Source organism: Beta vulgaris, chromosome 1, assembly GCF_026745355.1.
Source record: "Beta vulgaris subsp. vulgaris cultivar EL10 chromosome 1, EL10.2, whole genome shotgun sequence".
NCBI lineage: Eukaryota > Viridiplantae > Streptophyta > Magnoliopsida > Caryophyllales > Amaranthaceae > Beta > Beta vulgaris.
The window spans coordinates 21608248-21619863 of record NC_079202.1 but is presented as its reverse complement, the minus strand read 5'-3'; the positions used below and the strand labels follow the sequence as shown (position 1 = coordinate 21619863).

General features: G+C 32.3%; 2 protein-coding genes across 3 annotated transcripts; one reads left to right on the top strand and one right to left on the bottom strand.

Annotated features, from left to right (window-relative positions):
* The first annotated feature begins 19 nt into the window (after positions 1–19).
* Positions 20–5817, top strand: LOC130590396 (pheromone-processing carboxypeptidase KEX1-like). Of its 2 annotated transcripts, XM_057392731.1 has the most exons (5): positions 20–403; positions 2416–2523; positions 4214–4541; positions 4882–5217; positions 5502–5817. In XM_057392731.1, the coding sequence occupies exons 3-5, from the start codon at positions 4229–4231 to the stop codon at positions 5669–5671; spliced, it is 819 nt and encodes a 272-aa protein (XP_057248714.1). In that variant the 5' UTR covers positions 20–403; positions 2416–2523; positions 4214–4228; the 3' UTR covers positions 5672–5817. The 2 variants fall into 2 exon arrangements, with proteins under 2 accessions (XP_057248714.1, XP_057248712.1); XM_057392729.1 differs by lacking the exons at positions 20–403; positions 2416–2523 and adding an exon at positions 3554–3640.
* A 2801-nt stretch (positions 5818–8618) lies between these two features.
* LOC130590395 (protein FAR1-RELATED SEQUENCE 5-like) lies at positions 8619–11616 on the bottom strand. Its single transcript, XM_057392728.1, has 3 exons — positions 11006–11616; positions 9461–10262; positions 8619–9098 (listed from the first exon to the last, which is right to left on the bottom strand). The coding sequence occupies exons 1-3, from the start codon at positions 11099–11101 to the stop codon at positions 8734–8736; spliced, it is 1263 nt and encodes a 420-aa protein (XP_057248711.1). The 5' UTR covers positions 11102–11616; the 3' UTR covers positions 8619–8733.

Below are 11616 nucleotides of genomic sequence, written 5' to 3'. Positions count from 1 at the left end.
AACCCATTTAACTTTCAGGTCGTGTTCGTGTCGACCCATTTAACTTTTCGTGTCGAAAATCTCAACCCTAACCCGGTTTTTTCAGGTCGTGTTCGTGTCGTGTTATCGTGTCGTGTCAGCTTTTGCCAGCCCTAGTTGAAACTTAGCGTGTTTTTTTGTTCGTAATTCATTACGTTTGCATCGCAAATATGGTGAAGAGGATTAGAGATGATGATTCTAGGTATAATTTCGTTTGTTTTTGCTGCAAATTTTTTTTTTTTTTCAAAATTTGAGTGTTTTTGTTGTTGTAATTGTAATGTAGCCCGAAGTCGAAGAAGGTGAAGAGTCTCGCATCTTCAAGAAAAATTTTGGCACTGTCTACTTCTGGGAAGAAGATAGAGAAAGATGGTGATTATGATCCAAGGTAGATTTCAAGTTCTTAGAGTAGTTTAGATATTTTTTTTTTTTCTATTTTGAATGTTTTCAGTTTATCAGAGTATTTATTTCATGTTTTTGGGTTTGTGTTTCAGTTTTTGTTGTTTTATACACATGTTTTCAGTTGTTGTTGTTTTTCATTTGATATTTATATATTCTTTTAGTTGATTATAATATTCTTTCAGTTGCTACTTGTATTCTTTTAGTTGATGTTGTTTTCAGTTGATATTTATATTCCTTCAGTTGATTCTTGTATTGTTTCAGTTGATTCTAGTATTGTTTTAGTTGCTTCTTATATTCTTTCAGTTGATTTTGTTTAGTTTCATTTAGACATTTCTACCTTTCTTTTGTTGTTTTTTAATTTGTTTTTGTTTACTTTTTTTAAAAAAATAAAGATGTAAATGAGAAATGGAGTAGTGTAACTGAAAAATGAAGTAGTGTAACTGAAAAATGAAGTAGTGTAACTGAAACAATGTAAATTTTAACTGAAATTTTTAGTCTAATTGGAAAACAATGAAATAAAGAGTCATTATACTAAATGAAGTAGTAAGAAGACCAATTGAAAAGAAAATCAATCTAGCTGAAAACTAAATTAGTGTAACTGAATCTGTCTAACTGAAAAGCAAATAAGTCTAACTGAAGAGCAAATAAGTCTAAGTGAAGAGTTAATAAGTCTAACTGAAAACTAAATAAGTCTAACTGAAAACTAAATTAGTCTAACTGAATCAGTCTAACTGAAGAGTAAATAAGTCTAACTGAAGAGAAAATAAGTCTAACTGAAGTGTAAATAAGTCTAACTGAAGAGTTAATAAGTCTAACTGAAAACTAAATTACTCTAACTGAACACTTAATAAGTCTAACTGAATCAGTCTAACTGAAGAGTAATAAGTCTAACGGAAGAGTAAATAAGTCTAACTGAAGAGTAAATTAGTCTAACTGAAGAGTTAATATGTCCAACTGAAAACTAAATTACTCTAACTGAACACTTAATAAGTCTAATTGAAAACTAAATAAGTCTAACTGAAATCTAAATAAGTCTAACTGAAAACTAAATAAGCCTAACTGAAAACTAAAAAATCTATCTGAAGCACTATATAGACTAGCTGACAAAGGGAGAAGTCTATCTGAAAAACAAACAAGTCTATCTGAAGCACTATATAGACTAGCTGAAAAAGAACAAGTCTATCTGAAGCACTTTATATACTAGCTGAAAAACGAACAAGTCTATCTGAAGCACTTTATATACTAGCTGAAAAACGAACAAGTCTATTTGAAGCACTATATTGACTAGCTGATAAAAGAAACAAGTCTAACTGAAGCAATGTAAATTTTCAATGAAAATTTTAAGTGTAATTGGAATAGAATGAAATGAAAGAATAATTATACTAAATGAAATAATAAGGACTAGCTGATAAACCAACAAGTTTAAGTGAAGCACAATAATGAAGTTACTTTGAATGACTGTAGAGACTAGCTGAGAAACAAACAAGTCTAACTGAAGCACTATATAGACTATCTGAAAAAAACAACAAGTCTAACTGAAGCCTATATAGACTAGCTGAAAAATAAACAAGTCTAACTGAAGCACTATATAGACTATCTGAAAAACAAACAAGTCTAACTGAAGCACTATGTAGACTAGCTGAAAAATAAACAAGGCTACTTGAAGATCAAGAAATACTAGCTGAAAAATAAAGAAGTTACTTTTAAGGACTGTAAAGACTAACTGAAAAATAAACTAGTCTAACTGAAGCACAATCTATATAACCTGAAATGCAAACCAGTCTAACTGAAGCACTATATAGACTATCTGAAACACAAAGAAGTCTAACTGAAGCACTATATAGACTACCTTAAAAATAATCTAGGCTATTGTTTCAGTTGACGGGTCTGCTTTTAGTTGATGTTGGTATTCTTTGAGTTGATCTTTTGTATTTTTTCAGTTGATGCTGTTTTTTTTTCAGTTAGTTTTATTGTTTGATTAAACTTTCTTTCTTTCAGATGTGATAAATCCTTGTCTAAGAAGAAAGGCAAATCTGATTTATCACCAATCAAGTTTTCATTTTCAAGATCTAATCCCGATCAACAGAAAGACACATTTGATAGATCGTATGTTTTTTTTTCTATCTCCTTTTATATTATATGATTGTGTTTTTTTTTTATGTTTTAAGTTATTTTTGTTCACTTTTGTTAGGAATTTCACTGAGCAAGAAATAAAGTCAATTAATCTACAAGTATTGTCAGACTTATTCCCATTTAAATGAAGTGGTTAGTAATTTGAGTGATGAGCAAAAAAGAGACATTAGGGATATTGGGTTTGGGAGTCTCTTAGATATTAGGATAAAGAAGTTTTGTCCTAATCTGAATTTGGAGGTGTTGTTAAATTACAATGCATCTGGAATGATGTTTTCAACAAAGAATGGTAAACTGATTTTTAATAAGTTTACCATTAGTGATGTTTTGGGGTTACCTGTGTCAGATAGAGCAGTAGAGGTTATAGATGATGACGCCTTTAGGAGGAAAGGTAGTCAGATAGAGGCTGGAAGTGCCAGGAAGGATTGGCATAGGTTTCTTGGTATTTCTGATCCCAAGAAGGTATATATTGGTAGAAAAAATTGGGATGATTTGTTTAAGAAATATGAATTTCGGTGATGATTTCAAGAAGTTATTTGTTATCTTTTCGTTGTCCAAGCTTCTATGTCCTATAGCTGATTTAGGGCCTGTGCTGAAATGTGCCAAGAGTTTAGAAGATGCATCTGCAATTTCAAGTTATGACTGGTGTGGATATATATTGAGAAGTCTTTGTGCTGCTGTTTTGGACTGTCATCAGTCTATTATGATTAAGAAGATTGAGCTTGGACAGAAGAAAGTATCATTCAAGCTTCGGGGATGCGTCAGCGCTTTGACTCTTGCTGTTATTCACAACTTCAAGTGTCGTAATCTGGATTATTCAAATGTCAGTAAGCCATTTATCAGTTATTGGCAGGATGAGAAGGATTTGACTGATGTTGTGAAGCAGTTTGAATCAACATGGATTTTATTCTGCCGGTGAAGCGTGAAAAACAGAAGGTTGAGTTTAAAACTCCAGTGTTAGTGTTGCTAGTAGGAAGTCTGGTTCTCCTATAATTAAGGTGTTGAGGGTCCATCACCTTCAACTAGGCAGCTTATCATGGATCTTCCTCATAGTTTGATGACTGATGAGGAAATAGATGCTCTTGATGTTCCTGTGAGTTTCATTTATCTTATGTTTTTTATTTTTTTACTCTTGAACTCTAAGTGAAGACTGTTGACCTCTAACTGAAATAATGTCAGTTCTAGCTGAAGAGCAAATAAGTCTAACTTAAAAGTAAAGAAGTGTAACTTAGAAATAAAGAAGTCTAACTGAAACTATGTAACTGAAGAGTTAATAAGTCTAACTGAAAATTATATTAGTCTAACTGAAAACTTAATAAGTCTAACTTAGAAGTAAATAAGTCTAGCTGAGAAGTAAATAAGTCTAACTGAAAATTAAAGAAGTCTAACTGAAGAGTACATAAGTCTAACTGAAGAGTACATAAGTCTAACTGAAGAGTACATAAGTCTAACTGAAAAATAAATAAGTCTAACTGAAAACTAAATAAGTCTATCTGGAAACTAAATTAGTGTAACTGAAAACTAAATAAGTTTATTTATATTTCATTTAAGTTTTCATTTGATAGTTTGATTCTTTCAGATGGTCCTTATATTTTTGTTTATGTTGTTTCTGTGTCATCATCATATTGATTTGTTTGTTTATTCTATTTTGCTCTTTTAATTGAAGGAATATGTGAAGAACATGCACAAGTTGAAGAGGAATGCGCTTGCATTCTGTCAAGTGAATTTGGAGATTGCCCAGAATATTCGGGAGGAAGGCGAGAAGCTGTCTCAAGACAGTATTTCTCTGGATGATAGTGAAGTATTTAACCCAGATTTTCTGAGTCAAATTGACGACATATGCAAGCGTCATTTGGAAGCGAAAGACAGTGCAAACAAAGTTGATCCTACAATTTCACTATTGGTGAAGCGGCCTGTTGAATTGGAGTTTGGAAGAATTGAAAATGTTCCTGATTTGGATTCTGGTGTTCATGGAGTTGATTTGAAAGAAGGAAGTAAGTTCCTTTCATTATATTATTTTCATGTTGTAGTTTTGTAATCTGGTTGGAATAAAAATTTTAGACTCTAAGTGAAAGAAATGTTTAACTGAAGAAGTGAAATAGCTAACTTTGAGACTCTAACTGAAAGAATAAAATGACCAACTGAAAATTTGACAGTCTAACTGAAATAATATGAACACCAGCTGAAAATGAGATGAATACTAAATGAATTTTTTCAATTCACTTAAGTTTTCATTTGATTGCTGGATTTTTTCAGTTTATTTTTTTTTTTCATCTGTTGGAAACATTGTTTCAGTTTATGTGTATTTAGTTGTTTTTTTAGTTTTGAATGAAGATGATGAAAAAGAAGGAGAGGAGGATGAGAAGAAGATGAATGCTGATGATGATCAGCATAAAGATGATGATGATGATGATGATGATGATGATGATGATGATGATGATGGTGATGATAAGGATCACCAGAATTATAATGAGACAAAGGATGATGATGCTGATGATAATGGTGATCCTGGTCTTCAAGGAGATGAAGACAAAGGAGTAGATAAGGATGCTGGTCTTCATGGAGATGAAGACAAAGGAGGAGATAATGGTGATCCTGGTCTTCAAGGAGATGAAGACAAAGTAGGAGATAAGGATGCTGGTCTTCATGGAGATGGAGAGGAAGGTGGAAGTAAGTTCTTCTTATTGTATTGTTTTAGTTTGCTTAAATGAAAAAGTTAAATAGCTAACTGAAAGAATAAAAAGACCAACTGAAAAGTCTGATATTCTAACTGAAATAATATTAATACTAGCTGAATATCATATAAATACCAAATGAAACTTTTGTATTTGTTTTTATTTAATCTGGTGGAAAAATAGTTTTAGTTTGTCAATGAATTTATTCATTTCTGATTTTGTGTTTTTCAGTTATTGTGTATTTATTTATTTTTTTATTGTTTTTGTTTTTGAATGAAGATAATGAGAAAGAACCGAAGGAAGATGATAATAAGAAGACTGGCAATGCTGATGATGATTGTGGTCTTCAAGGAGATAAAGAGGAAGGAGGAAATAAGGATTGGATGCTGGGGTTCATGCAGAAGGAGAGAAAGGAGGAAGTAAGTTTCTTTCATGTTATTCCTAATTGAAAGAATTCAAAGACCAACTGAAAAATGTGATGCTCTAAAGGAAATAATATCTTATAAATAGCAACTGAAATACTGTTTTAGTTTGTAACAATATGAAAACGAACTGAAAAATAAATAGGAAGTAAGCACTATAAAGATTACTTGAACAATAACTGATGAGTATTATAAAGTGTAGCTGAAAATGATTGTAATAGTATCAAATAAAAGAATAATTATACTAAATGAAATAAATTAAGGACCAACTGAAAAGAAATAAGTCTAACTGAAAACTAAATAAGTCTAACTGAAAAGTATATCAACTGAAAACTAAATTAGTCTAACTGAATCAGTCTAACTGAAGAGCAAATAAGTCTAACTGAAGAGCAAATACGTCTAACTGAAGAGGTAATAGTCTAACTGAAAACTAAATAAGTCTAACTGAAAACTAAGTTAGTCTAACTGAAGAGTAAATAAGTCTAACTGAAGAGAAAATAAGTCTAACTGAAGTGTAAATAAGCCTAACTGAAGAGTTAATAAGTCTAACTGAAAACTAAATTACTCTAACTGAACACTTAATAAGTCTAACTTAATCAGTGTAACTGAAGAGTAAATAAGTCTAACGGAAGAGTAAATAAGTCTAACTGAAGTATTATAAAGACTAGCTGAAAAAATAAACAAGTCTAACTGAAGGACTATAAAGACTACCTGAACAATAAACAAGTCAAACTGAAAGAATATTCAGACCAACTGAAAATTTTGATACTCTAACTGAAATAGTTTAATACCAACTGAATATCATATAAATATCAAATGGAACTTTTTATTATTTATTTTTTTGTTTTTGTTTTTGAATTAAGATGTTGAGAAAGAACAACCAAAGGAAGCTGATAGAAGAGGAGGAATGCTGATGATGATCAAGTCAAAGGGGCTAAGGATAAGGATAAGTGTAAAATTTCTACACACGTCCCTACTCGCACCGCTGCTGGTATTGATATTGTTGATCTTCGTACTCCAACTCCTCCTCCTCCTCCTCCTGTTGTTGAAGCTGTTGAGAATGTATATAGCAGAAAGTCTTGGAGAGTTGATTCTTCTGCTAAAAGGAAAAACATTGCTGATTTCGATGCCCTTCATTCCAACTATTAACTCCTAGTCCTGTTGTTGAGGATCTTCCAACAGTGCAGAGAGTGGTGAGGGTGTTGGAAGTTCAATTCCAATCATCACTCCAGTAAATGTAAAATATCCTCGAGTAAGTATAGTTTTAGTTTTGTTTTTTTTTTATTTTTTCTGTTTCAGTTAGTGTATGTTTCTTGTCATTTAGTATATCTTTTATTTCAGTTAGTGTATGTTTGTTGTCAGTTAGTATTAGTTTCATGTCAGTTAGTGTTTGTTTCTTGTCAGTTAGTATTATTTTATGTTTCAGTTAGTGTATCTTTCTTGTCAGTTAGTAATAGTTTATTTTTCATTTGGTTTATGTTTGTTTCATTAGTATCTGTTCTATTTTCAGTTAGTGTATGTTTATCTTTCAGTTAGTATATCTGTCATTTTTTTTTAATATTTTAATTGAATGCAGGGTGATGGCTCTTATTCTGATCAATCATCATACAAATCCTACAAACCTCAGAAACAATCAAAGTCAGAAATCCCTTCAACACCTGAATTATTGAAGGGGTGGGACTATGACCCTTCTTCAGAGAAAGTTGGGAAAGTTGTGAGAGTTAAGGAACCAGGTGATGATTATGACGATGAAGGTTTGGAGGACCTGATTGTAGGATTGCTGATCATGGAGTTGAATCATCATCTACAAGGCTAAAAAAGAAGAGGATGAGAAGAAGCTGGTGTTGTTTCATCTTCTACGCTGGTTGCATGCTGTTCCTGTCAACAACCTGGCATAATATTATGTCGAAGTTTGCAGCATTATAATAGATATTTGAGTGATCTGTCTCCTGACCAGAGGTTGCTGGTTGATTATCTATTTTACAATGAGTATGAAGATGTTGCATATATGTCATTGGATACAGATTCTGAGGAAGTGAAGATGAAAAATGACATTATGCAAAGTGAACTTAACAAGTGATCTCATTGTGGATTTTGATAATCCTCATAGCAACTATGCGGTTCAGCTGTACAAATTCGACTTAATTAGCATGCCTCGTCAAGGTGGCTGACAAGTGGAGTTATTGACGGATGCGCCTTCATGTTCAATAGGCAAGAAGAGGAATCACCTTCTGCAACAAGGAGATTCTGGTTTAATATTATGCCTTTTGTAAGTGTTGTTATTGCTTAGTTTTATATGTTTGTTTTCATTTGGTCATAGTATTTTGTCAGTTGGTCATCTTCTGTTTTTCAGTTTGTCATGTTATGTTTTTCAGTTGGTCATATTATGTTTTCAGTCTAATAAAAGTAAATAAGTGTAACTGCAACTAAAAGTCTAATGAAACTTAATAAGTCTAGCTGAATAATAAATAAGTGTAACTGAAAAATAAAGAAGTCTAACTGAAAACTAAATGAGTCTAACTGAAAAGTAAATTACTCTAACTGAGAAGTAAATAAGTCTAACTGAAACTTAATGAGTCTAACTGAAACTTAATGAGTCTAACTGAAAACTTAATGAGTCTAACTGAAAACTTAAATAAGTCTAACTGAAACTAAATGAGTCTAACTGAAAAGTAAATTTGTCTAACTGAGAAGTAAATAAGTCTCACTGAAAACTTAATGAGTCTCACTGAGAACTTAATGAGTCTAACTGAAAACTTAATAAGTCTAACTGAAAACTTAATGAGTCTAACTGAAAACTAAATAAGTCTAACTGAAAAGTAAATAAATCTAACTGACATTTTAAAAATTCTAACAAAATTAACACTAGCTGAAAAATACACAAGTCTAACTGAAACTCAATTAATATAAGCTGAAAAGTAAACACGTCTAACTGAAGCACTAGAAACACTAGCTGAAAATAAACAAGTCTAACTGAAGGACAATAAATACTAATATTACTGAATTTCGAGTATCTTAGAAATAAACAAGTGTAAATTTCAATACAATTACTGACTGGAATACAATTGAAAACTAATATTATTTGAACACTATTCAACTTGAGGTACATTTGGGGTTTTTGTTCCATATTCGTTCGGATGCCTTGTCTTCATTTTACGCTTCTCAAAATGTCCTTTTACTCTCTTGTTTCCCTTTGGTGGTCTTCCTTTTGTCTTTATCACCTCAGGATTTTCAACTGTTTGTCTTCGTAGTTCTTCGTCTTCGATTTCTTGTTGTTTTTGTTGATCGGTCTTGAAAACTTCTTTCACTGATTTGTATAATTCCTTCAACGACTTGTCACATAATGTTCTTGCATCCTCATTTGATTGACATATTGACACTAGGTTGTAGAAATTCTTGGTTATTGCATGTCTCCATGGTGTCCACAATTGTGCATGTTGGCTTTGGTCCTTGTCTGCTTTAATAAATGTTTCTTAGTCAATTAGTTCATTTGACTAACTAAATATTTCAGATAGCTTATAAATTCTTTCAGGTGGTGTGTTAATTGTTTCAGTTAGTTAAGTGTTAAACCCCACACCCCCAAACCCCCCACCACTAATATCCCCCCTCCCACACATAAACAAAACCCCCAATTAATGTTCTGGTAGTAACATTAATGGATCAGTTAGTTATACTAATGTTTCAGCTGGAGCCTTTTTTTTTCAGTTCACTAATTAAATCTTTCAGGTGATCAGTTAATTGTTTCAGTTGGAGTCTTCAGTTTTTCAGTTAGTTGCTTTCATTTGTCAGTTAGTCATATTGGTTTATTTCACTAACCTTGAACATTCTCCCATACTGCTGACTTTGCAAGTCTTGTCCATCTCTTAAGGATATATTGTTGTGGTATTTGAAATATGCTGAACATGTGCATGACCCTTATTATGTGAAAGCAAAGCATCCCCGTCTCTGTGAAGCATTGACATGAGCACACTAATTCTGTTGTAGCCTCATCGTATGCTACTGTATGTGAATTGGTGAAATCTTCTTCTGGTGAAACTTCAAACAACTTCAGCTGTGAGTTTTCTGTTGCAAATGCTCGTAAAAATGATGCCATTGCCCACTCATACTCTGTTTCAAAGTCATTATACAGTGCTAGTGTATATACATCAGCTGCATGTTTCAGAAGCTTTGATTTGGATTTGACGGCTTTGGGACGTTCAGTTCTGTTTCGGAAGTTGTCACTAGTTTCATTGCTTCTCCATCTTTTCACTGTTTGCTCAAATATATGATAGAATTCAAACAGGTTTGTTGTTGCTTTTGCATTGAATGATATTGCCTTATTTGTGACTTCACTTCTTTGTGATGATAAGATTCCAGCTGAAAACATATCCCTATTTAAGGCGGTACACCACTTGTGTCTCTGATCATATACTTGCTCGAACCATTCCTTTTTCTCGTGTCCATACAATTCCATCATTTTCGCCCACAATTCTTCAAAGCCTGATTCATTTTGACACCCCATCAAACAGTTCTTGAACATGTTCTTGAAGTCTTCATTGGTCTTGAGGGATCCGAAGTGGCTTACAAAGTTCTTCTCTATATGCCAAAGGCAAAGCCTATGTCTTGTATTTGGGAAAACCTGTTTTAAGATAGTACATATTATGCTAGAAATCAGTTTCATTTGAATGCTTGTGAATCTAATTGAAAAGGTAAAAAAATAATATGAAGACCAACTGAATGTTTAAGAAGTCTAACTGAGAACAGTGTAAATGCTAACTGAAAATTTCATTAGACAAAAAGAAGTAATATCAAACCCAAATGAAAACTAAATGAGTCTAACTGAAAATTAAATAAGTCTATCTGAAAAGTAAATTTGTCTAACTGAAAAGTAAATAAGTGTAGCTGACAACTAAATCAGTCTAACTGAAAATTAACTAAGTCTACCTGAATAATCAATAAGTCTAACCGAAAAAGAAAGAAGTCTAACTGAAATAGTGGAAATAAATGAGTCTAACTGAAAACTAAATTAGTCTAACTGAAAACTCAATGAGTCTAACTGACAACTAAATGAGTCTAACTGAAAACTAAATAAGTGTAACTGAAAACTCAATGAGTCTAACTGACAACTAAACGAGTCTAACTGAAAACTAAATAAGTCTAACTGAAAACTCAATGAGTCTAACTGAAAAGTAAATTAGTCTAACTGAGAAGTAAATTAGTCGAACTAAAAAGTAAATAAGGCTAACTGAAAAATTAATGAGTCTAAATGAAAACTAAATAGGTCTAACTGAATTATAAATAAGTCTAACTGAATTATAAATAACTCAAACTGAAGACTAAATAATTCTAACTGAAAACTAAATAATTCTAACTGAAAAATACCTTTTCAATTGCATTGCCCATTGCCTTATCTTGATCAGTGAAAATTGTCTTTGGCTCTTGTTGGCACATTCTCTCTTGAATGTTTCTAGTAGCCATTCAAAGCTCTCTTCCTTTTCATTAGTTATGAAAGCACATGCAAACATTGTTGTTTTCCAATGGCAATTTATGCCAACAAATGGTGCACATATCAGTCCATATTTGTTTGTCCTATATGTTGTGTCAAATATCATAACATCTCCATATGCTTTGAAGTCCTCCAACATCATTGAATCTCGCCAAAAGTAGCTGACAATGTTGTTATGTTCCCCAAATTTCAGCCTGTAGAAGAATGCAGGATCATCATCCGCTCTTTGCTGAAGTAAGTCCAACACGCTCTGCATATCTTTTCCTTCAACCAATCTTGTTCTGTACTGTGTGATATAGTTTAGATGGTCCCTTTTTGTGTGGCCCACTACTTCTTCTGATCCAGCCTCATGACACAAAAAGTTGTATGCATGCATTGGCTTTATTCCAGATTCAACCATTGTTTGTATTAGTTGTCCTTTTTGTTCAATTATCTTCCTTTCTGATTTCAGATGATGTATTTCTTGTTGTATTACCAACTCATGGTT

Bases quoted from the DNA above. Each gene is read 5' to 3' on its own strand.
- LOC130590396 (XM_057392729.1), top strand. From the start codon at position 3,584: ATGGATCTTCCTCATAGTTTGATGACTGATGAGGAAATAGATGCTCTT. The intron at 3,641-4,213 runs GTGAGTTTCATT...TTTTAATTGAAG, and splicing joins TAGATGCTCTTGATGTTCCT to GAATATGTGAAGAACATGCA. The intron at 5,218-5,501 runs GTAAGTTCTTCT...TTTTGAATGAAG, and splicing joins AGATGGAGAGGAAGGTGGAA to ATAATGAGAAAGAACCGAAG.
- LOC130590395 (XM_057392728.1), bottom strand. From the start codon at position 11,101: ATGGCTACTAGAAACATTCAAGAGAGAATGTGCCAACAAGAGCCAAAG. The intron at 10,263-11,005 runs GTATTTTTCAGT...ATCTTAAAACAG, and splicing joins TGGGCAATGCAATTGAAAAG to GTTTTCCCAAATACAAGACA. The intron at 9,099-9,460 runs GTTAGTGAAATA...TTATTAAAGCAG, and splicing joins AGTATGGGAGAATGTTCAAG to ACAAGGACCAAAGCCAACAT.